Source organism: Lithobates pipiens, unplaced genomic scaffold (genome assembly GCF_037356315.1).
Source record: "Lithobates pipiens isolate NorthernLeopardFrog02 unplaced genomic scaffold, aLitPip1_a1.2 Scaffold_23, whole genome shotgun sequence".
NCBI lineage: Eukaryota > Metazoa > Chordata > Amphibia > Anura > Ranidae > Lithobates > Lithobates pipiens.
Window position 1 is genome coordinate 91,375,239 of NW_027507785.1, and position 26,355 is coordinate 91,401,593.

Below are 26,355 nucleotides of genomic sequence, written 5' to 3' on the forward strand. Positions count from 1 at the left end.
TGCGCTGCATTTTGAGATTTCATAATTTGCCACGTCACGAATGTTAATTCTCCATCACGAACGCTAGTTTACAAGACCGACCACTTCTGGCTCGTCCTTGCTTTCGAGCATACGTGTTTGTACTTTGGACTTTTGTCCAACGGACTTGTGTACATACACTCGGAAAATCCGACAACAGACATTTGTCCGCAGAAAATTTTAAAACCTGCCATCCAACATTTGTCCATGGAAAATCCAACAACAATTGTCAGATGGAGCGTACAAACGGTCAGATTTTCCACCAACAGCCTGTCATCACACATTTGCCGTCGGAAAAGTACACGGCTTTAGACACTTCGCTGTTCTGAGGTACTCCAGATTCATATGATCCGTGAAAATCATGATAGGGTGAGTAGCCCCCTTCAGAAAATACCTCCATTCCTCCAAAGTGAATTTAATGGCCAATAATTCCCGGTTTCCCACGTCATAATTCCTCTCTGGAGGAGTCATCTTCAGAGAGGCAACGGCTACAGGTTGAAAGAGAGCCTTAGGTCCTTGGCTTTGGGACAAGATTGCTCCTGTAGCTATCTCCAAGGCATCTACCTTCAACACACAACACGCAAGGCCAGATCTGGGTGCTGTAGTATTGGAGCAGAGGTGAACAGATTTTTCAATTTATCAAAGGCTATTTACGCTTCTTGAGATCATTAAAACCGGAAACTGCTGGTGAGTCAACTGTCTAATGGGCAAAAAAATGATAGTGGAAAATCCCTTCACGAACCTCCGATAGAAATTAGTGAAGCTCACGAATCGCTGGACACCTTTTTTGTCTACAGGGGCTGGCCATTCCAAAATTGCCTTTACTTTTTGTGGCTCCATTGCGATACCTTCAGTCCCAAAAACTGTATGACTGTTTTCTCAAAGTCGCACTTTTCTGCCTTAGTGTGAAGTCTGTGTTACCTGAAAGTTACAAGTACTTTCTTTACATGGGTTTGGTGGAGTTGCAATGTGGGAGAAAAAATGAAGATGTCGTCTAGATAGACAATGAAAAAGTTGTGAAGAAATTCACGAAAAATGTAATTTACCAGGCGTTGGAAGGTAGCTGGAGCGTTGCATAGTCCGAATGGCATAACAGGGTATTCAAAATGACCAAACCGTGATCTGAAATCCGCCTTCCACTCATGTCCCTCTCAAATTTGAACAAGATCGTAGGCTCCACGTAGATCCAGCTTAGTAAAGATCCGAGCAGTTCGGAATCTCTGGAAGAGTTCTGGGACAAGAGGGAGCGGGTAGCAATTTTTAATGGTTATCTTATTAAGGTATCTATAATCCACACAAGGTCTGAGAATACCATCTTTCTTCTCAACAAAGAATATACCAGTCCAGCTGGGGAAGAAGAAGGGTGGACAAACCCTTTTTCAAGATTTTCAAGATTTTCATTGATATATTCTCGTAAGGCCTCCAACTCGATTTCTGATAGAAGGAATATCCAGCCAAATGGAATCTCAGTTCCTGGTTGCAGTTAGAATGGGCAGTCATAAGCTCGATGGAGTGGAATATTGTCATCTTTTTTCTTATCAAAAACGTCCATAAATTCTTGGTAAGCCGTGGGGACATTCTGATGAGTATTTGGTATTGACTGAACAGTTAAACAGTTGGCCAAGTTGCTGGGAGCTGGGACAAAGCAATGCTGTAAACAATAGACAGAGGAAAAAGATTTTTCTTTCTTGATCCAATTTATTTGAGGATTATAGGCCTGTAGCCACAGAATTCCCAGAATGATGGGGAACATGTGAGAGCATATAACATCAAAACAGATGAACGCTTGGTGACCAGAATCTGTGATGGTGAGGATGGGTCTGGTTTCCTTAGTAACGGGTCCGAAACAGGGTTAGAAACCATCGGCTAAATGGACTTGCAGGCTTTACTTCTTACCCTGCAGGGGGATAGAGAGTCTTTTGGCCAGGGAGAAGTCCAAGAAGCAGCTGCATGCTCCTAAATCAACGATGGCCAAGATCCGGACCTCTTCTTCCACCACCTGTAGGGAGGGTAAGGTAAGAAGAGGAAGGACCAGCAACCTAAAAGTTCATAGGAAGGGGTTGGGGCGACTTCTAAGGCCTCACAGGCCAATTACATAGAAAAGTGTCCAGCTCCTCCGCAGTATAGACAATGATTGGCCTGTTGACGGCATTGCTTCTCATTGGGTGTGAGTGGAGAGCGGACCAGACCCAGCTGCATAGGTTCACCTTCTGAGACAGGAGTGGAAGAACTAGGCCGAGGAGAAGGAACAAGTGGAATCCTGGGTATCATCCAAGTAGGACGAGGGATTTGAAAGCGTTCAGACTGCCACTCCCATAGGCGCCTGTCAAGTTTTATGGCAAGTTGAATTAGGCCTTCTAGGGTGGCGGGTGTCTCGACTCGGGCCAGTTCGTCTTTGAGAGTTTATGAGAGGCCATGACAGTATTGGTATTTGAGAGCAGCCTCATTCCACCCAGTGTCATCAGACCATCTTCGAAAGTCAATGGTATAATCTTCTACCAGGCATTTACCCTGAAGCAAGGTATGCAGAGAGGCTTTGGCCATTGCTGGGCGCTTTGGATCATCATAGAACTGTGCCATTGCTTTGAAAAAGGTGTCTACAGAGTTTAATACAGAGCTCTTTTGTTCAAGCATGTTATGGGCCCATGCTTGGGGTTCCTCGGATAGCAGGGAGATGATGAATCCCACTTTCACAGACTCAGAGAAGATGGTTCTGGGCTGGAGGGCTGGATACAACGAGCAAGCATTTTTGAAGGCTCTGAATTTCTTCTGATTCCCCAGAAAGCGTTCAGGTGTAGGAACTCTTGGTTCACGGGGTGCCACCATTACTGCAGAAGTTGAGCTTGCCCGGTCTTGTGGGGAAGAGCAGGATGCTGTATTGGAAAATGATGAACCTGAATCTGCAGGAGCATGCGAGACCGTCATGTGCTGTAGACGACCCTCTAATTGAAAGTAGCCTTCCTGGAGTCTCTGTACTGTGAGGACGGTGACCTGCTGGCACAGAGCTTCGAGTGGGGAGCTAACTCTGACGGCCTCTGACATGACTGGATTGTACTGTCAGGTACCTTTTCCAAGGCCAAGATGCTGAGAGAGGCTCCACTTGTGGCTAAGCGCAGTATACCCCCGAAGGTGGTACAGGAGGTATAGGGCTCAAAGAAGCATGCGTTGCCAGCAGGTTGGGAAGGCTTGAGCTGATGATCACTTGAAGACTTGAGAAGATGACAAGGAGTATTCTGGACACTTAGTAAAAGCCTGGCTGAGGGTAGAACACAGAAGAGCAGATTGGAAGCTGTGGTGAGGCCAGCTGAGGGTCAATGTCAGATAAGTGATAAGCAAAGTCCGTGAACCAAGCCGGGGGTCAAACATTGGTAATCAGGCAGGTGCAAGTATAGCAAAGTCTATGAGCCATGTCGGGGGTCAAACACTGGTAATCAGGCAAGTGCAGGTATAGCAAAGTTTTTGAGCCAAGCCAGGGGTCAAACACTGGAGAGGAGATCAAAGCCGATCAGGAGGCAAGCCGAGGTCACAAGAGGAATCACTTGGAAGTATAACACAGGTTCAGGAACAGGGAAGAACTGAAGACAATCCAGAAACTTGGGTCAGGCAGAGGCAGCCTTATATAGGCCAGCAGGGGGGACCATCTGTCACATGATGCGCCTATGGCGTCCATTTCTTCTACTGGCAAGATTGCCAGTACTTCCACTGCCTACTCCCTGACACAATTTCTCTGACATCCAAAGTAATGTACCAGTTAAAGGTAGCCACACATTTGATATTATAGGTTATTGTTGGAGGGCAGTGCCAAGCAATAAGCTAATGGAAGAAAAGTGTAATGCCAAGTTCAAAGATAATTCATGATAGTAGGATACAATCATTTATGCCTGCATATATAATTGGGCCCAGAATACTAGTGGCCTAATGCCAGAAGGCTTGTAGGGTCTAAGCATATCTGACTCTCTCAAAGCTCCCATGGTTCAGCCTCAATTGACCCTGTTTTAAAACAATAGCGAATATAACTGTAGCTATGTTCATGCTACATTTCTCTTAATTAAAATTGTATTGCAAGTATTAAAATAGTGTTGGCAAGGTTAGGTCATATGCACAGATGCGAGCTAATGAGTTTTATATTCTCTGGCTGCTTTGTATTTCCATTCTGGCACTGCAGCTAGGGTACAGAAAAAGATCATTTAGTAGTTGAATTATTTCCTAATAGCTCATCACCATCCTATGTGTATGACTTACTTAAGAGTCTAAAGCCCCGTACACACGAGAGGACTTATGTCCGACAGACTTCCGAAGGAGCTCCGTCGGAGTTCTGCTGGAATTCCGACGGAGTTCTGACAGACTTTTCGGCTGAGCGGACTTGGCCACACACAATCACACTAAACTCCGATGGATTCGAACGTGATGACGTACGACTGGATTCGAATAAGGAAGTTCATAGCCAGTAGCCAATAGCTGCCCTAGCGTCGGTTTTAGTCCGTCGGAATAGCATACACACGAGTGAATTTTTTGAAGGGACCGGGTCCGGCGGAGTTCCTTCGGAAAAATTTGAAGCATGTTCCATATTCTAAAGTCCTTCGGACTTTGGCGAGTCAAAAGTCCGTTGCAGCCCACACACGATCGAATAGTCTGACGGACTCAGTCCGTCGGACTTTGGATGTTGAAAAGTCCGCTCGTGTGTACGGGGCTTTAGACAGCCATGCATATTTTTTATTTTTTTTGCTTAGGTGACTTTTTAATAGACATGTGCATAGCATACCACCTTTGCGTATTTGTGGTTACTTCTGATTGTGTGAGGTTATTTATGCTGAGAAGTACCTGCTATATCTAAAGCCAAAACGTTTTCACTTTTGGGGTTTTAAACCTGTCACATTGTCAGGTTGAAAAAAGACACAAGTCCATCAAAATCAACCAATGAAAGGGAAAAAAAATCATACAATGCCACATGCAAAATCCTATACCCACAGTTGATCCAGAGAAAGGCAAAAAAAAAAACAGCAAAGCTGATCCAGTTTGCTCCAGCAGGGGAAAGAATTCCTTCCTGATCCCGAGAGGCAATCGGATTCTCCCTGGATCAACTTTACCTATAAATGTTAGTATCCAGTTATGTTATGTACATTTAGGAAAGAATCCAGACCTTTTTTAAAGCAAGCTACTGAGCCAGCCAGAACAGCTCTTGAGGGAGTCTACGCCACATTTTCACAACTCTTAAGCCCCGTACACACAAGAGGACTTATGTCCGACAGACTTCCGAAGGAGTTCCGTCGGAGTTCTGCTGGAATTCCGACGGAGTTCTGACAGACTTTTCGGCTGAGCGGACTTGGCCACACACAATCACACTAAACTCCGACGGATTCGAACGTGATGACGTACGACTGGATTCGAATAAGGAAGTTCATAGCCAGTAGCCAATAGCTGCCCTAGCGTCGGTTTTAGTCCGTCGGAATAGCATACACACGAGCAAATTTTTCGAAGGGACCGGGTCCGGCGGAGTTCCTTCGGAAAAATGTGAAGCATGTTCTACCCCGTACACACGAGCGGACTTTTCAACATCCAAAGTCTGACGGACTGAGTCCGTCAGACTATTCGATCGTGTGTGGGCTGCAACGGACTTTTGGCTCGCCAAAGTCCGAAGGACTTTAGAATATGGAACATGCTTCAAATTTTTCCGAAGGAACTCCGCCGGACCCGGTCCCTTCGAAAAATTCGCTCGTGTGTATGCTATTCCGACGGACTAAAACCGACGCTAGGGCAGCTATTGGCTACTGGCTATGAACTTCCTTATTCGAATCCAGTCGTACGTCATCACGTTCGAATCCGTCGGAGTTTAGTGTGATTGTGTGTGGCCAAGTCCGCTCAGCCGAAAAGTCTGTCAGAACTCCGTCGGAATTCCAGCAGAACTCCGACGGAACTCCTTTGGAAGTCTGTCGGACATAAGTCCTCTCGTGTGTACGGGGCTTTCCATATTCTAAAGTCCTTCGGACTTTGGCGAGTCAAAAGTCCGTTGCAGCCCACACACGATTGAATAGTCTGACGGACTCAGTCCGTCGGACTTTGGATGTTGAAAAGTCCGCTCGTGTGTACGGGGCATTACTGTGAAAAAACCTTTCCGTATTTGGAGATTAAATCTCTTTTTGTGCAGACCTAAAGAATGCCACCTTGTCCTCTGTGAACACCTTAAAGTGAATAACTCAACACCAAGCTCACTATATGGATCCCTTATGTATTTATACATGTTGGACATATCCCCCCTAATCTTCTCCTATGAGAGAATAAACTCTTTAATCTTTCCTTAAAGCTGAGCTCCTCCATGCATCTGATCAGCTTGGTTGCCCTTCTCTGCACTTTCCCCAGTTCCCGGATTATCCTTTTTATGAACTGGTGCCCAAAACTGAACTACATATTCCAGATGAGGTCTTACTAATGATTTGTACAGGGGCAAAACAATATCACTCTCTGCAGTCCATGCCTCTCTTAATACAAGAAAGAGCTTATGCCCCCTAGTGCATACCTTTACATTTATCAGCATTAAACCTCATTTGCCACATAATTTCCCAATTAAACAGTGCATTGAGTTTGGCTTGTAAATTGGAGACATCCTGTAAGGATGGTATTCCAGCAGGAACCAAAAGAGGAGCACACACTGCTCCAGGCAAATCTTCAGGTGCAAATAGACCTCGGCTCACCACCGTCCAGTGCAAATAAAATGAAGAAATGGTCGCACTCTGAATTTCCAAAAAAACTTGCTTGATGTACCCTTATTGTCACAAGTGTATCAGACAAACACAGGACAAGCAGTGGTCAACTGCTTGTCCTGTGTTTGTCTGATACACTTGTGACAATAAAGGTACATCATGCAAGTTTTTTTGGAAATTCAAAGTGTGACCATTTCTTCATTTTATAAGGATGTTATTCCACTGCATAGCTTGAAGTCATCTGCAAAGACTGAAATGGCACTTTCAATCCTGGACCCTATATCATTTATAAATATATTGAAAAGTAGGGGTCCCAACACTGAACTTTGGGGTATACCACTGATAACCTTAGACCATTCAAGTGGAAGTTAACTCCCCTATCGTTTTCAGCCAAGGAAGCTGCCATCTTTGCCTCTGTTTAATCTTCAACTGCTATGGTGCTGCACATGTGATTCGTTATGACACCAGCCATTGGATGGTTTGATAGTTTGGCTGAGAGCACAGCCAATGTGCAGTTAGCATTCCCGGCATGCCTTTTTTTTAACTGTTTAAATCGATGGGTTTACTACCACTTTCAGATTAAAAATCATTAACCACTACTCTCTGAATTCAGTCTTTTAGCCAGTTTTCTATCTATTTACAAAGAGATTTTTACCTTACATATTAGCCGTGTGTGGGGAACTATGTCAAACACTTTTGCAAAAACCAGGTATACCACATCCACAACCACTCCTTTGTCCAAGGTTTTACTTACCTCTTCATAAAAAGAAATCTGATTTATCTGACAACTTGCGTGATTCATGAATCCATGCTGTCTGTTACTTAAAAAAAAATATTTTCCCCAGCAAAAACTCATCTATTGCCCCGTACACACGAGAGGAATTAAGTCTGACAGACCTCCAAAGGAGTTCCGCCGGAGTTCCGCTGGAGTTCCGACGGAGTTCTGGCGGACTTTTCAACCGAACGGACTTGACCACACACCATCACACCAAACTCCGACGGAGTCGAACGTGATGACGTACGACTGGATTCGACGTAGGAAGTTCATAGACAGTAGCCAATAGCTGCCCTAGCGTCGGTTTTAGTCCGTCGGAGTAGCACACACACGAGCGGATTTTTCAAAGGGGACCGGGTCCGGCGGAGTTCCGTCGGGAAAATTTAAAGCATGCTTCATTTCTAAAGTCCGTCAGACTTTAGCTTCGCTAAAGTCCGTTGCAGCCCACACACGATCGGATAGTCCGCCGGACTCAGTCCGTCGGAGTTTGGATGTCGAAAAGTCCGCTCGTGTGTACGGGGCATATGTGTTATTTTATTAAATTCTCCAGTATCTTCCCAACTATAGAAGTTAAACTAACAGGTCTATAGTTACTTGGTAAATATGTTGGTCCCTTTTTACATATATGTTGTAGACAAAGTGAGAGGAAAGCTCAACAGAGTGAGGGGAATCCCTCCTGGACAGTTGTCAGCATGTAGACTAGCCACTACAAAACATTTTCCCCCATCACTGTTCTATTGCCAACTTAAAAATTTGGATTTTAGTCCTGGGCACATTGGTTGCCAGGACCATACAGAGGATAAATCCCACTAATGTGGACGCAGACAGCAATAGTTCTAACCCCTCACCACTATCCAGAATTTAAAAGGCTGGAGAAAGTTCTGACTTTAGCTATGCTTACATTTTTTTTGAGCACCGTTTCCATTTCATTGCCAGGACAGATTTTTTTCTTGTTCAATAATTTTTATTATGTTTTCATAAGGAATGGTACAAAATGAGGCATCATGACAGATACTTAAATTTTTCCAAAGTACAACTGGAGTGAAAAGTATGTTGATAAATATATAAGATACATACAGAAAATGCCAACATAACAAGTCAACTAAGTCAAATGTATATATCAACAGCATATAGGGGTCGGGACAGATTTTTTTTAGGGTGTTTGACATTGTTCCTCTACAGATGAGAACATCCCGTGTAAGAAAAATTTAATTATATGGCAGAAATCTGTCTCATTATCAACTTTGATTATATATCTTATGGTAAATACCCTCCATTTCACCTGATTCAATCAGATCTGTTTTGATTGGAAACAGTTCAAACCTCTATCAGGGGTTTTATTGTTGCTTGTGTCTCCACTGGGGAGATTTTTCTTCATTTCTAATCAAGGGAACATTTTCTCACTCCAATGAAGGAAACATTTTTAAATTTTTTTTTTGCATGAAATGGTAGATGGATAGACAATAGTGCAAATGTCAGCCATTCTTTATTTTGACCTGTTTCTCTGCTAATTGGTTTGTGGTGTACACTGCACACGGCTTGTCACAGGCAGTAAGACATTTCCTAGCATGTGGAGCTGTGGATCGGGAAATGTCACATTGCCTGTGATTAGAGGTGTACAGTGTCGGCTTCCTGGCGGGATCGGGCAGGTGGAATCCCGAACACACCCGAGCCCATCTCTAGTGCTGATGTCTGATCGGTTGTGCTGGAAAGCACAAGTTCTGTATATCGAGGCAAAATAAAACAATAAATACACTATGCAGCGCTGTGTTCTAGCAGCGGTACATTGACCTCCCATTTGCTGCCAAAACAAAATTGAGACAGGCTGCACGCTACTAATTTAATTAAAGCATTCAAGGCTTCCTCTGATTGGCTGAGGTGGAGCTTGTGACATCATCTGCCCACCTCCATACCTTAGCCGATAAGAGAAAGCCTTGTATTCAATCTCAACACACAAGGCTTACTGTGAATGGCTGTACAGCACTCAGCCTGACTTTGTTCCAGCAGCAGACGGGAAGTCCCGGTACCAGTGCTGGAACACAGTGCTGTGTACTGTATGTAGCTGATGCTACATACAGTTTAGAAAGCAGGTCCTTCTTTAGTAAAGGAAACAGATTGTTTGGACAAGCTTGGCCCAAACAAACTATTTACAATGAAAGTAAACCTGGAATTGGGCTGTAAGCCTTGAATCTCAGTTGCCATAATGACCATGATAGCAAAATCAATATTGATCTTGTAGTTTAATCTGACTAGCATTAATAGTTGCACATTATAAATAACAGTGTTTATTTATCTGATAGCTGTCCTATGGTATTTAAAAATACATTTCTGTCCTATGGTATTTGCCTGCAAGCGCTTTGTTGTACCTACGAACAAGATGGACTTATGAATGAGCTCCCAGAACGGAACTCGAGATAGAGAGAGAGAATGGAGAGAAAGAGGGAGAGGCAGAAGAGAGTACAGAGGTAAGAGAAGAGAGAGGAAGGGGGTCACAGTAAGTATCCCTTCTCTTCTCTTGCCCATCTGTGCTCCTCCCCCTCCCCCAGGCAGCTCAGTTCTTTCTCCACCTCAGCTCTTATATTCTTTTTCCAATCAAAGGTGGCGGGCTTGGGAAGGGGTGGGAACAGCAGCGCCCATTGACTCAGTAGACAGTAGGAGGTGGACCAGCTGTAGCTAGACAGTTAACTCACCAGTTTCTCACTCCTTGTCCTGCTGACTGGTCGGCAACTGTTCCTATAAAGTTTGAGGCAGCGGAATCCTTCTTGCTTCATTGCTGCTTTTACAGTGATAGGGTGGGGAGAACTGCAGTGGCCCCCCATGGTGGCCCCCCATGCACGTGGGGCTCCTTTTTTTACAGCTCTTTCTCTCCTCTCTTCCTCACAAAAGCTTCAGAGCAGTGCAGCTGGCACAGTGCAGTTTCCACCTATCAAAAGTGTAGCACAGAGCCAAGGAATATTTTCAGTGCTCTCAGCTCTGTGCTACATGTCTGACAGGTAGGACGGGGACTGAAGCTGCCCCCCGAAGTGCCACAGGAATTCAGGCAGTTATGGCGTTGGGACCGGGGCAGCCACCTCTGCCCAGCAGCCTAATTTAATGGGGGAGGTCGCATACAGGGGGCCAAGGATCAACCGGGGGGGGGGGGCAATTGCCCCCTTTACCGACTCCACTGATCATAGAAAATACCTGATGCTTCTATACCTTTGGATGTCCATATCCAGTATGGACGTGGACAGCATATGACAAGACTGGTGCTTGGTGGTTGTCCCACCACTGTCCCATGTGGTCAAGGAGACAGTCCTCAGCCCTATGTCAGCTTGGACTACAGTGACTTGGAGCTTGGCCTTCCAACAGCAGAATGGAGTAGCTGCGGTGGGAAAAGAAGGTGATGTATGTGCTGCTGGGAAGTTGTTCAGTAAAATAAACCTTCTTTGACATGCCTGAGCAAATCACAGGTTCACTATAAATCTGATACCGCAAACAGAGCCTCCCAGACCACATAATGAGTTGAATTATATTCCACTAAATTACAGAGACTGTAGATTAAAGCAAATTGAATGGACTTTCTGACTTAAGCACAGTTGCAGTGCAGGGTAGCCCCAAACATTTTCAGATTGATTTAATTTTGCATTTGGCTGCTTAAAAATAATTAGTGGAGATTGTGTCACAATACAATTATTGTTGATCCTTGATAATCATTACCTTCTACCAGTGTATCTACAGCAGTGTTTCCCAATATTACGAAAGTCTTAAAGTGGTTGTTAAGGCAGAATGTTTTTTCTTACCTTGCTGAATTCTCTGCAGTAAAAATCCCTCTTTATGCAGCTTCCCCTGCAGCCCACCCTGAATACAGTCCGATCTGGATCCAACGATGTGCGCGAGAGCCAAGGCTCCCTCAGTTCTCTCACTCCTCATTGGCTCAGATACAGCAGCAGGAGCCATTGGCTCCCACTGCTGTCAATCACTGCCAGTGACAAGGGAGTGGGGGCAGGGCCAAGCCCCGTTGTGTGTGTCTTATGGACACCCAGGGCTTGGGAGTGGGCATACATGAGTCCCCCCATAGCAAGTTGCTTGCTATGAGGCACTTGGCAGAAGGGAGTAGCCAGGAGCGCCAGTAGTGGGTCCAAAGAAGAGGAGGATGTTATATTTTTATAATGAAGCACATGCACTCCATTTATATATATGATTTTTTTTTTTTTAACTAAACTCGCATATGGGAATTTAATCAAATAGAACAGCCATCCTCAAAACTTTTTACCCCAGAGAAACCCCTAAATTATTTTTAAGCTCTTGGGGAACCCTTACTAAAATGCAATTAATTGGGAAAATATCCTTAAGACCCCTTTCACACTGAGGCAGTTTTCAGGTGTTTTAGGGCTAAAAATAGCATCTGAAAACTGCTTCCCATTAAGTTTAATTGGTGCTTTCACATTGGGGCAGTGCGCTTGCGGGGCGGTAGAAGAAATCCTGCAAGCAGCATCTTTGGGGTGTGTTTGGAGCACTGTAAAAAGCTCTCCAAAAATGCCCCTGCCCATTCAAATGAATGGGCAGCCCTTTCAAGGCGCCACAAAATGGGTCTTTTTTTTTTAATGTCACGTTTTTACGTGACCTTAAAACAGAGTTCTACCCACTTTTAATAATCAGACACTCACCTATCCTAAGGTCCAGTGATGTGGGCATACAAAGCCCCTCATTCTAACTGTGGGCGCCCAGCTATGGCTTCAAAACCAGGCACGTACTGCGCATGTGCGAGCTGTGACGTGTCCCAGAAGATTGCAGGGAGGGAGGGAGGAGAGGTCATCCAGGGGAGGAAGTGGGAGCTGGGCGCCTCTAAAAACAGGGTGCCCGCTCCCCCCGCAAAAAAATTGCATGCCAAATGTGGCATGTCAGGGGGTCACCTGCACTTAAAGTGGAAGTTCCATTTTTTGGGTGGAATTCCGCTTTAAAAAAAAGTTCCCCGCTAGCGCCTGAAAAGCGACACAAAAGCACTGTTAAAACGCAGCTAAAGCACCGCAAAAACAACCAGCACTTCAGCGGCTGTTTTAGCGGTGATTCAGTGTGAAAGGGTTCTTACATTGGTGGTCAGTAGGAGGAATGCCACAATTGCAAGTGGTGTTAGCCCTGAAACTATGCAGGCACCATCAAATGGCAGGACACTAAACTACAACTCAAGAAACCCCTAACAACCCTGGTTGAGAATGGCTGACATAGAAGCTAGCCTTGAATCTGTCTCATGCACCTACACACCAGCTATGGGCACACAGTCTACTCTGCGTCGCTTAACATTGCTGCTAAATTTCTGAGCATGGCATGAACTGTGTGACCTCTATAACTCATGTACTGACGTATTTGCTAGCTTCTCCTTGCACACTGCTTTCTAACCTGTGTAATCTCTTTCATATATATGGTATTGTTTCTGCATTGTTTCTGCATTGTTTCTGCAGTAAAATTCCTTTAATTAAATATAACACAATAATACAGAACTGATATAATTCTTGGTGATGACAGTTTATAAAAAATACTGCCAGTCAAGACAATATAGAATCTAGGTAAAGCCATACCTCAGTGGACCCAAGGTAACTTAGTGTAAGCTGTGGGCAGGAGAGGTATGGGCAAAGATGATTAGTAAATGCAAATCATAAAACTTTAAGACTCCATTCACACATTTGCAGAACATGGCAAAACTCATATCATTAGAGGCAATGTTATAAATAGAGCTTGTTCACATCTGCATACTGCAGCCGTATTGAAAATAGTTCAGGTCCATTTTTTTTTGGTCCGCTTATAAGAATTTTGATGCCAAATGATGATTGGTGAAAATGCATGTACAATGCATTGTGCATGAGTTTCTACCCCTGGTAATAAGCCTACATTTTTTTTATTGCCCATGAAAAATTCAAAACACCTAAAAGCTCATTAAAAAGATATGTTGAAAAACACAAAGGTGTAACCCTAGAACTCCAGCCACAATCTTTGGTTCTAGTTTTGTCAGGTCTAGAACTGCCGCCAGGCTTTTATTGCTATCCCGTGTTCCCATTGGGAATATTTTCCTTTACTTCCCATGCTAACGATGCAACAGAAAAGAAATGCCCTATTCCGAAAAGGAAATGTGCCCCTATTAGGAGCTTTCTCCTAAAATAGTCTCTTCCTGGAACAGGATATTTTTGGATCTACTTTTACTTTCTGTACCAGTGATAACAATCACCATGACAGAAAATGGGAGTAAATAGTGACTCCCTAAGGCCCCTTTCAAATGGGTGGACTCCGCCAGCTTAGTTTATGCATAGTGGACATGGACACAGCACCCTTTCCTCTATGGGCGGTCAGATGGAAACAGACCACCTGTCCGTTTCCATATGACTGTCATCCGATCTGACAAATGGATAGGGAACAGATCTCCCATCCATCTGTTTTTAGCGAATAAGATCGGATGTCACCGGGTGTCAACGGACATATGTCCATTGACATCAGCCACTCCATAGAGAGCAATGGACGGTGCAATCAAATCCTCTTTAAAAACTGACAGGTGGACCCGATTGGTCTGCCCATGTGAAAGGAGCCTAAAGGGAGACACAGGCATCAGTAAAAACCCGACAGCGATTCTAACACTTTCAACTGTATAAAAAACAACAAATAGTCAAAGTTCCCATTTGAGCTACAGAGTGATAATGAGAAGTTCTCAACACTAAAATTCCCAATAAACGTTTCCAGATATGTTGATATCTGTGCATAACTAAGCCATATCTGTTCTGCTACTGTTCATCGTTAAAGTAGAATTCTAGGGATATACCTAATTAATCTTAGAAATGCTTCTTCCCATCCTCCAAATGCCTATTGCTGCCTAACCTGTATAAGAATGTTCTGTATACATATTTTGAAGTCGCTCCAGTTCAGTCCCGTGATCCAGCTCCCCTGTGTCAGCCAGGGGCTGCCATGGAATGCCGGCAACAGATGGGCAATAGTAAGCCTATGGGTGATGTCACCGCTCCCAGGCATTGTCAGCCATTGTCAAGCTCTTTCTCTCCTCTTGCATACAGCTGGCGCTAGCTGACAAAGGGGAGATCACATGACTGGACTGGAGCGATGTGAAAATAGGTGTGTATACAGAGCTTTCTTATACAAGGTAGTCAGAATTGGTGTTAGGAGAGGGTAAAGGACATTTCTGAGATCGGTTAGGTATATTCTGGCATTCTACTTAAAAAAAAAAAAGATTAGGATGGGTCGAGGCAAAATGTAATTTTGGGATGTGCAGATCGCTAACTACTCTTGTCCTTCCCAAGGGATCTTTTTATATGTAGCCACTCATTAAAAGGCCTACAAGTGCTTATTCCCAGATGTGTTGTCTGCTCTAGTTAATCGAAAGTGACTGCCTTCACTAGCATACAGGTGCAGCATACTGGTCTTTCACCATTTTATCCCTATGGATAATGCACCTTTTATTTTCATAAAGTCTTTCCTGATTTCCTAGCAGTAATCTGTAGTAGCAAATACATGCTTACCCACATTATGAATCAAAAAACACACCTACACTTAGAGTGTGGCAAGTATTTACATTTAGAAATTAAAAGCTGTTATGTTAGCCAAATACAAGGTGACAGGTTACCATCTAATACAAACATTGTGGTAGGCTAATATGCACTAATCGGTGAGAGCTCACCAAGTGCTCATTTCCCTTTGTTCTAAATGTCAGTCCAAAAAAACCCGGGAGTACATCGCAGTCCATTCCAAAATTATCTAATGGATTTGGTCATCACAGCCTCAAAATTGCACAATGTTTTAGGTAAAGTTAGCCCTTCATCAGGTGTCAAAGAACATCCAAACAGAAAGTCTACAATACCATGTAATTGCTCTTTAGATCTTCCTTATTGCCTTCCAACAGAGGTTACATAGTGTGGGACTATGTCTGTTGGAATGCAATAAAGAGGATCTTAAGAGCAATTGCACAGTGATTCCAACTTTCTGTTTGGATGTTCTATGACATTGTGGTAGGCTCCAGTCTGAGCACATGTGAGGCTTGTCTATATCTTCAATGATTATTATGGGTTGCAGCATTACACCAATCTTTTGAGGACTTCATCAGGTGCTTCAGGTTAAAATCTAAAGCTGGCCTGAAAAGGACTGCCACTGTCCCTGATATTACTTTTAGGAGAGGGATGGGCTGTTTATGGTTAGACTTTTGGGGTAAATATGTACACTGCCCAGGAGACATAAATGAAGAGCTGTTTGGAGTTATGCCCTGTACACACGGTCGGACATTCCGACGACAAAATCCATCAGATTTTTTCCAACAGATTTTGGCCCAAACTTGGCTTGCATACACACGGTCGCACAAAGTTGTTGGAAAATCCGATCGTTCAGAACGAGGTGATGTACAACACGTACGACAGGACTATAAAGAGGCCGGTAGCCAATAGCTTTCGTCTCGTAATTTATTCTGAGCATGCGTGGCACTTTGTGCGTCAGAATTGTCTACACACCATCAGAATTTAAATGATCTTTTGTTGTCTTTTGTTGAATTTCCGACAACACATTACGATCACACATTTTCCGTCGGAAAGTCCGACCATGTGTACAGGGCATTAGTGTTAGAAGCTTGAGAGTATGAGCCCGTATTGTATTGTGCATCTCAATTAAAGGAATTTTACTAAACTTCTTGAGTACTTGTTGGCCCATATTTTATGTATATGCCATTTTTTCCCCCCTCATATAGGACACCAAAATAGCATCACTTGAAAGAAACATTCGAGACCTTGAAGATGATATCCAAATCATAAAAACAAATGGTGTCCTTAACACAGAAGACCGGGAGGAGGAAATCAAACAGATGGAAGTTTACAAAAGTCATTCAAAGTTTATGAAAAGCAAGGTATTTTCAGAGTGATTTAATACAAAAGTACAATTATTTACAGAATGTTACATAGATGTTTGGGGCTTTAAAGATTGATTTCTATATATTGTTTGTGACATGCTTCTTACTAAGGATTTGTTTATGAAAGTATATGTGTACTTTTAACACACTTTATATCTTTTAATAACCTAGGAGAGTAGGATCTACACGGGATGTTTGCAAACACAACCTTTTAGCTTTGTTTGGTGGTTCCCAAAGAAATGGGAATATCCAGTGAGCAAGAACAAAAAAAATGGTTTCTGGGGATGCTTTTAATTGCACAGCGGTGGGAATAAAGAGTTTTAGCTAGTTGTTTTTTTTTCAGCTGGCCATATAGAATTAGCTTTTCATTGAAACATTTGTATGCTCATCAGAATTAACTAATTTTATTCAAAGTTTCATCAAGACCTGCTATTTGAATGGAACCCCATACTAATTAAGCCAACTTCATCATAATATGTTCTGTTTTCTCAAACAAAGACCACAATGACAGTTAAAATTTCATTTGTTTGAGAAAAGATTTCCATCCGGGTTCTTTTAATTTTCTTGTCGCTACAGTCTAAATCGGATGTTGACTTGCCCCCACAAACCTCTAGAAAATCAAACAATGTTTTAAAAATAGAAACTTTTAGAAGTGATTACAGCTGAAGGTCCTAATTCTGTCTAGAAAATTCACATTCCTAGTATGGGGTGAATAAGCACATGCCCTGCTCCATTTGCGATAATGCAGAACTTTCAATGCCTTTACTGCAATGCAGTGTTTGAGCAACCTATTGCCAGGTGCCAGATTTATGCTAATATCGACTTTCATTGTAAAGAAACTTTCATAGAAACTTCAGTGGACTCTGACAGTGCTATGAGGACTGTAGGCAAAACAGTAAAGGCATAAACTGGTATGTTGTAGTACCTGTGGTCGAGGAATAATTTAAATGTAATTGCAACAAAAAAAATCTCCTAAGATGTATATTTTCAGCCAGTAGTAGCTCATCGTTCTCTGTGGACAGCACAGACCTAACATTCAGTCTTGTTACCTGTTTAATATTATTATGTGCAGTAACCCATAGTCAGAAAACATTTAACACGTTTTTTAGGTATACTACTGACCACTGGTTTTTGTTATACCATACCTGCCATTTTATTTTGGCACTGGTATTTTTTTTTTTTTGCACCACTAAATTGTCACATTGCTAACATGTCAAGTAGTATTGTATTTTCACTACTAATTTTGGTGTGCCAACCTTTAGGTCTAGGATGATTTAACTATATATATATATATATATATATATATATATATATATATATATATATATATATATATATATATATATAAAACTAACTTTTGACCAGTAGAATTTTGTTTTCGATTTTTTTTAATAGTTAATTCTGTCAAATTGGTGAATATTTTCAACCACAATGACAAGGAAAATCGAAGGAGAAAGATGGACGTTTTTTTCTTGAGTGAAAGAGATTCTATCTGTGAATGTGATTTTCGTTTGGGAAAAATTGTACTTATTGCAATTTGCATGTGCATCCCAAAATTGGACCTAGAATTCAGAATATTGGCATTGCAATCAAACAAAAATTTTCAGGGTTTTTGCACAATGTTGAGTCCATAATGGGCTATTTAAATGCATTGATAGACAATTTCTCTGAATACAAACTTCTAACAAAATTCCATTGGTGTCAGATTTTTACTGTTGTGTGTGGTCTGTCCACATGGACAGGAGATGAGTGTAAATCTCCAATGCATCCTCAAAAGGCAATATATATTGAACTGTCCCTGGAATGAAAGCCATTTAAAATCAAGATCATTGGTGTTTGCACATTGATAGTCTTAGGGGACTAGGCTTTTTAGAACATCACTTGATCTACCTGATCTATTCAATAGTTTATAAGCACCATACAGTTTCCAGGGAAAGTAAACCAAGCAGCTTAGCCTAGACTTCCCTTTGCCCAACCATAACCTCCTGAACTTCCTGCAGGTGTTCTGGATCTTCCTTATATACATACACTATATGGCCAAATGTTTGACACTTGACCATGACACCTATATGAGCTTGCTAGACATCTCATTACAAAACTGTGGGCATTAATATAGAAGGCCACCCCACCCGCTTTGTGGCTATAACATCCTCCACTCTTCTAGGAACGATTTCCACAAGATTCTGGAGTGTGCCTGTGGGAATTTGTACCCATTCAAACAGAAGAGGTCAGGTACCAGTTCACATTTGCAGTTTCATTTCATCCTAAAAGTGTTTATTGAGGTTGAGGACACTTACGTTTCTCCACACCAAACTTGTTAAATCGTGGGCACTATGATGCTGAAACAGCAACAGAAAAGGGTCTTCCTCAAGCACTTGCAACAAGGCTGCAAAGGCACAGACATTTAAAATGCTGTAGTATTAGCAGTACTTTTTATTGGAACCCCTTGAACCCAATAACTTGTCAAGATGTTTATATACTGTATAGTGGCCATATAGTGAATGTGTGAAGTTCAGGCGCCCACGTACTTTTAACTATATAGTGGGAGCTTTCCAGGAGTTATACACAATGCGCACCACACCTTACAAGGCTCCTTTCAGTCTGAAGGTGCAGCGGTTTTATTTTGTGACGCTTCAGGTCTGACACAGGGAAGTAAGTCTAGCAGTTGTGTGCAGGAAAATCATGTCAGCTGTCTACTTGTCTGTTGATTATTAGGGAAATCTCATGAGATAGAGATGTGACTCATCCCTGGTATGGAAGTATCTATAAAAGTTGGGTATAGATGGAATGTATTTATATTGACCAGGATGCAGGTCCCTAAATATCCATTGAAACATTCTTACTTTCTAACATACATTTCCAAATGCTTCACAGATGTAATACATTTAAATATTTCCAGCTTCTTCAGATTATATGACAAAGCTTCTTCATTTCAACCTCTTCCTGGAATGGATTTACTAAGTAGAAATTGACTGTGCACTGTGCAAAGTGCTGTTGTCCGCTGCAAGTGCAGTTGCTCCAGGGCTTAGTAAATGAGGTAAAGCTTTAGTTTGCAAAGAGTACCCAATCACATGCAAGGGAAATAAAAAAAAAAGCATTTTTGCTTGCATATGATTGGATGATGGTAGTCAGCAAAGCTTCTGCTTGTTTTCTAAGCTCTGGAGAAACTGCACTTGCAGAGGGCAACTGCACTTTGCAAAGTGCTTAGTCTATTTGTAAATCAACCCCACAGTCTCTAAAAGCTGAACTTCAGGGAAGCAGCTAAATACACAGATAAAATACATATATAGGTCCATTTTACTTGCCATATGATTTGCATTTTTGTCCACCAAGGCTCAACCACCTGTTTGTACTGACCCCCACCTCCAAGTGTAAACTAAGCCTAAACCCTGGTACACGCAATAGGGGTTATTTACAAAAGGCAACTCCACTTTACAAGTGCAAACTACAAGTGCAACGTGCACTTGAAATTGCGCTGAAAGTGCATTTGGAAGTGCAGTTGCTGTAAATCTAAGGGGTAGATCTGAAATGAGGGGAAGCTCTGCTGATTTTATCATCCAATCATGTGCAAGCTAAAATGCTGTTTTTTTATTTTCCTTGCATGTCCCCCTCGGATCTACAGCGACTTCACTTCCAAGTGCACTTTCAGTGCAATTTCAAGTGCACTTTGCACTTGTAGTTTGCACTTGTAGTGCAAAGCGGATTTACCTTTCGTAAATAAACCCCTAAGAGATTATCGGACGAATGATCATCCTTTTTTTTTTTTTGCATGCTGGTCTCATATCTAAAATAAAGAGGTTACTAAAGTTGCAAAAATCTTTGTATGACAGAACACAATGGAAGTGATGTAATTATATATTATATTTTTATTATTATACAGGATTTATATAGTGCCAACAGTTTGCTCAGTACTTTACAACACGAGGGTAGACAGTACAGTTACATAACATGTGTTGCTTTATAATGTATTCTTTTGTTTCCGAGTGGTCTTGATTTTCAGATTTTTTTTATTTTGGACCAATACTGTACTGATTACAGTACATAACGAAAATCGTACATTCTGCTTTCATACGAGAAAAATGTTTGTTTTTTCCTTTCAGTTAATTTCACATGAACTGTCATGATCGTCTCTCGAAAGCTGTGGACTAATAGTCAGATTATTGTACGATCACTCCAAAGCTGTATTTTTCCTCCGATTTTCTGATCATGTGTATTAGGCATTAAGGGTTGATTTACTAAAACTCGAGAGTACAAAATCTGATGCAGCTGTGCATGGTAGCCAATCAGCTTCTAACTTCAGCTTGTTCAGTTAAAGTGGTTGTAAAGGCAGAAGGTTTCATTCTATGCATTAAGATAAAAAAAAACTTCTGTGTGCAGCAGCCCCCTAATACTTTCCTGAGCCCCATTTTGATTCAGTGATGTTGCACGAGAGCCTCGGCTGTCCAGAACTCTCCCTCCTCATTGGCTGAGACAGCAGTGGGCGCATTGGCTCCCGATGCTGTAAATCAAAGTCAGTAAACCAATAAGAGGGAGTGGGGCCGAGCCACAACTCCATGTTTAAAAGGACGGCTCAGGTTCCCCCATAGCAAGCTGGTTGCTTTGGGGGAAGGAGGGAGGGGCCAGGAGTGCCGGTGAAGGGCCCAATAAGTGGAGGATCTGGGCTGCTGTAAGCAAAACCATTGCACAGAACAGATAAGTATAACATGTTTGGTATTAAAAAAAAAAAAAAAAAAAAAAGACTTTAATATCACTTTAAGCTTTGACAAAAAAAAAAACCTGGAAGCCGATTGGTATCTGTGCAGAGCTGCACCAGATTTTGCACTCTCCAATTTTAGTAAATCAACCCCTTCATGTTACGTAACCCTTACAGGTCGTGTCCCTCCCTGAGTTTGTGACTGAACACTGAAAGCACAACTGATTGCCTCCTTGTGATGATTCTCCCTTCTACAGAACTGTATTATTTTTGTCTTTTATATCTGCTTGGAGTTCCGCTTGAGAGGCCTATAATTGCTTCTGATATTGAAAGTAAAAGGTCAGTGCCCCGTTTTAGCTAGGTCCTGGACTACAGCACGGACCGTCTCAATCATACTCAAGCACTGCACTTTGTTATTTAATAAGCCAACACATGTTCCCATTTGTAATTGTAAGGAAAATAGTCATAACGAATTATTTTAAAATATTATCATTTGAACAGATTGACCAGTTGAAGCTGGAACTGTCAAAGAAGGAATCTGAACTTCTTGCCTTACAAACCAAGCTGGAAACTCTTGGCAATCAGAATTCAGACTGCAAGCAACACATTGAAGTACTTAAGGAATCTCTTACTGCCAAAGAACAGAGGGCTGCGATCCTTCAGACAGAGGTACGCCTATTCGCCGACTGCAGTGCCCTCATTAATCACGTGCTATATTGCGAATCTGCTGTAACCTATTCTGACAGATTAAGTAATTGTTTTTTTATTGGCTTCTACTATGAGAAAAAGACTGAAATGACTATTAGGCTGAATGGAATAACATTACAAAGTGGGACTTGAAGGAGGTATTGGCTTCTAGCACAACTGGGCACAGCTGTTTATTGGCATAATTGCTAAAAGTAGCCAGAATGTGCAAGTGATAGAATATATGCAAGCCTTAAAAAGCACAGTTAAGCTAGAAATAATGAAAAATATGTTTTAATAGATTGCTAAGAGGTAATGTTTTCTCAGTAATGTCTTCAAAAGTTTTTGTTGATCTAATTCCTTTGTGCAGTGATCAGTGGGCATAGTTCCCCAGAATTGGCATTGGCAGTGACCCAAGCTAACATAACTTCAGGAAGGGGTATGTGAAGCAGTGTTTCCTACAATCATTAAAATGCAACTTAGCCTTTACTTAAATCTGCGATTTTTATTTTTTGCGATATAAACGTAAAAAGACCGCAAATTTTGAAAAAAAATGATATTTTCTACTTTTTGTTATTAGAAAAATCCAATAAACTCAATTTTAGTCATACATTTAGGCCAAAATGTATTCAGCCACATGTCTTTGGTAAAAAAAAAGTCAATAACTGTATATTTATTGGTTTGCGCAAAAGTTGTCACATCTACAAACTAAGGTACGTTTTCTGGAATTTACGCAGCTTTTAGTTTACGACTGCCTATCTCATTTCTTGAGGTGCTAAAATGGCAGGGCAGTACAAAACCCCCCCAAATGACCCCATTTTGGAAAGTAGACCCCCTAAGGAAATTGATAAGTGGCATGTTGAGCCCATTGAATATTTTATTTTTTTGCCTCAAGCGATTGAATAATGACAAAGACATTTTTTTTTTTTTTTTTTACACAAAGTTGTCACTAAATGATATATTGCTCACACATGCTATGGGCATATGTGAAATGACACCCCAAAATAAATTCTGCTGCTTCTCCTGAGTACGGGGGTACCACATATGTGGGACTTTTTGGGAGCTTAGCCGCGTACGGGGCCCCGAAAGCAAAGAACCGCCTTCAGGCTTTCTAAGGGCGTAAATTTTTGATTTCACTTCTCACTACCTATTACAGTTTTGAAGGCCATAAAATGCCAAGATGGCACAAAATCCCCACAAATGACCCCATTTTAGAAAGTAGACACCCCAAGCTATTTGCTGAGAGGCATGTTGAGTCCATGGAATATTTTATTTTTTGCCACAAGTTGCGGGAAAATTACAAACTTTAATTTTTTTTTATTTTTTTTCACAAAGTTGTCACTAAATGATATATTGCTCACGCATGCCATGGGCATATGTGAAATGACACCCCAAAATAAATTCTGCTGCTTCTCCTGAGTACGGGGATACCACATGTGTGGGATTTTTTGGGAGCCTAGCCGCGTACGGGGCCCCGAAAGCCAAGAACCGCCTTCAGGTTTTCTAAGGGCGTAAATATTTGACTTCACTCCTCACTACCTATTACAGTTTTGAAGGCCATAAAATGCCAAGATGGCACAAAACCCCCACAAATGACCCCATTTTAGAAAGTAGACACCCCAAGCTATTTGCTGAGAGGCATGTTGAGTCCATGGAATATTTTATATTTTGCCACAAGTTGCGGGAAAATTACAAACTTTTTTTTTTTTTTTTTTTTCACAAAGTTGTCACTAAATGATATATTGCTCAAGCATGCCATGGGCATATGTGAAATGACACCCCAAAATAAATTCTGCTGCTTCTCCTGAGTACGGGGATACCACATATGTGGGACTTTTTGGGAGCCTAGCCGCGTACGGGGCCCCGAAAACCAAGCACCGCCTTCAGGCTTTCTAAGGGCGTTACAGTTTTGAAGGCCATAAAATGCCAAGATGGCACAACCCCCCCCCCAAATGACCCCATTTTGGAAAGTAGACACCCCTAAATTTAGGGGTACACTAGTGAGACTAGGTAATAAATGGCGGGTGCCCTGAAACTATAAAAAAATAACTAACCAACCAGCGTCACCTGTAACAGTTATATGGTGATCACTGGTGAAAGGGTTAACTAGGGGGCAATCAGGGGGCTTTATGCGGTAGTATATGGGGGTCCCTGGCGCTATAAAAAGCTGCGGCGAACCTAAATACCTACCTGCCTAACTAGCGTCACCTGTGACACTAATACAGCGATCAGAAAAACGATCGCTTATTAGGCTGGGTTCACACTGGAGCGATGCGGGAACGCCACAAATCCGCGGAGGGTTCCCGCATCGCATGCCTCCCGGCGGCAGTTCACACTGCCCTATGCGAACTGCTGGGAGTGTCAGTGAAATGTTATTGACACCCCCAGATCAGTTCGCAAATCGCAGTGCGATCTGCAAACTCTGATCGCATGGTGTGAACACCCATGCGATCCGATTCTGCTGCGGACCAAAAAAAGGGTCCCGTGCGAGTTTGCGGCGGGTGCAACGCGAATTCAGCCATACTATCTGTATGGCTGAACTCGAATCGCACAGAGATCGGATGTGATTTGCACTGCAGTGCGGTGCGAATCACATTCGTTCTCATAAACCGCTGCAATGTGAACCCAGCCTTAGTGACACTGGCGACGGGGGGTGATCACGGGGTTAAACCTTTATTGGGGGGGTTAGGGGGGCACATTAGAACTAAAGGGGGCTAACCCTAACTGCCCTAACAGTTATTACAGTCACAAATGACACCAATGCAAAAAAAAAAAAAAAAAAAAATGCAATTGGTGTCACTGTGACTGGGGGGGGGGCAGGGGTAATTGGGGGGGTGATCGGGGGGTAAAGGGGGGGTGTGAGTGTGCCTGGCATGTTCTAATGTATTGTGTAGTGTTTGTGCAACTCACCGATCCTCTCTCCTCGGTGCCGGAACGAAAAATACCGACACGGAGGAGAGATTACATCACTTCCTCTCCTGTGAGGAGAGGAAGTGATGTCGTGGAGCATTTCTATTCGTCGGGAGCGATCGCGAGGGGGTGGCCATGAATGAATGGCTGCCCCCTCATCCCGGATCGCTCCCGAACGAATGCCGACCGCCGCAGGCACTGGGGGGGGGGGCCTGATCGGGCCCCCCACCCGCGGGAAGGCAGGGACTTACATATACGCCCATATGCCTGCCCGTGCCATTCTGCCGACGTATATCGTCGTGCGGCGGTCGGCAAGTAGTTAAAGTCAACTAAACCCATGGATTTAAAGTGGAAGTAAACCCTACTATCATTTTCAGCCAATGAAGCTGCCATCTTGACCTCTGTTTAATCTTCAACTGCCATGTTGTTGCACATGTGATCAGTTATGACACCAGCCATTGGATGGTTTAACAGTTTGGTTGAGAGCACAACCAATGTGACAGTTACATTTCTGGCATGCCGGGAATGTAACTGTTTTTTGAAACTGTTAATTTAATGGGTTTACTTCCACTTTAACTGTTTCCCAAAACAGTTACATTCAAAGCATGCTGTGAATGATAACTGTCACAGTTGCTTGTGCTCTCAACTTTCAAACCATCAAATGGCTGGTGTCATAACTGATCACATGTGCAACACCATGGCAACTGCATATCAAACAGAGATGATAGATGTCTTGGCTGTAAAGTATTGAAGGGTTTAGTTCTGCTTTAATAACATTTAGTTTGCTAAAACACTGTGTATCACAAACAATTTTGCTTTTGTTTTTTTATTACAAACTTTTTTTACCTTCTTTTCATCCATTAATCATGTCAGCACCGCTGATAGATTTAACCACTGTTTGCAATTGCTTTGCTCTCTGAAGAGTGCATTTGAGAGGTGGGGAGGAGGAGGTGTTGTACCACCTCCTCAATGCCTGCTTCAGCCCTTTGAACCCTAGTATACCATAGCTGCATACCTTTTACACTTGGAAAGTGTCTCCAATTACTTCAATAGGGCATAAGGAGAAGGGGCAAGAGGTCAACACTGTAAACACTACCATGTGATCACACTGATGACCAATCACAGTGATCACATGGTACCCAGCCCTTTGGAACGGCTTGGTACAGTGTCTCTGTGTACCGAGCTGTCTAAAAACAGTTCAGTACACAGTGATTACTGGGCAAACCGTTATTTTTTTAGTGCCATTCATAAATGACACTGGATAAATAAAGGGCTACCAGTCAGCCATTGAATTACGTCAGCTGTATATACAAGTGGTTATGCCTCTTTGCAGCTACTTCACATCTACATACCTGCACTCCATCAAATGCTGCATGTTTTTTTTTTTTCAGGATGAGTTTTCTGATGGTGAAAACATCTCTATTTGCAGTGAGTTTTGTTATGGCTGCTTGTAGTGTACATTGGGAGACCATGTGATGAGGTGGCTATGCAGGACAACTATTGGGATTAATGTATCTAGTGCTCCATTCTCAAGTGCTGTGTTTAACCCCCTTAGTACTGACATGTCCATTTTCCAAAAATGTTTTTTGTACTATTCTGGCATTTTATTTTAACAGACAAAAGGGGAAAAAGCTTTATCTGTTTAAAAAAAATTATAAAAAAATGAATTTGGATGCAGTGTTACATAACAGAGGGATTGTATATAAAATAG

The 26,355-nt window shown here is 42.4% G+C and overlaps 1 protein-coding gene across 5 annotated transcripts in view; it reads left to right on the plus strand.

Moving 5' to 3' along the window:
- ERC2 (ELKS/RAB6-interacting/CAST family member 2) overlaps positions 1-26,355 on the plus strand; it is a 1,374,577-nt gene that overhangs the window by 308,284 nt on the left and 1,039,938 nt on the right. For all 5 annotated transcript variants that reach the window (XM_077452044.1, XM_077452047.1, XM_077452045.1 and 2 more), the window contains 2 exons: positions 16,199-16,354; positions 21,552-21,719. In XM_077452044.1, coding sequence (XP_077308170.1) covers positions 16,199-16,354; positions 21,552-21,719 — 324 coding nt within the window. The remainder of the gene's footprint in view (positions 1-16,198; positions 16,355-21,551; positions 21,720-26,355) is intronic.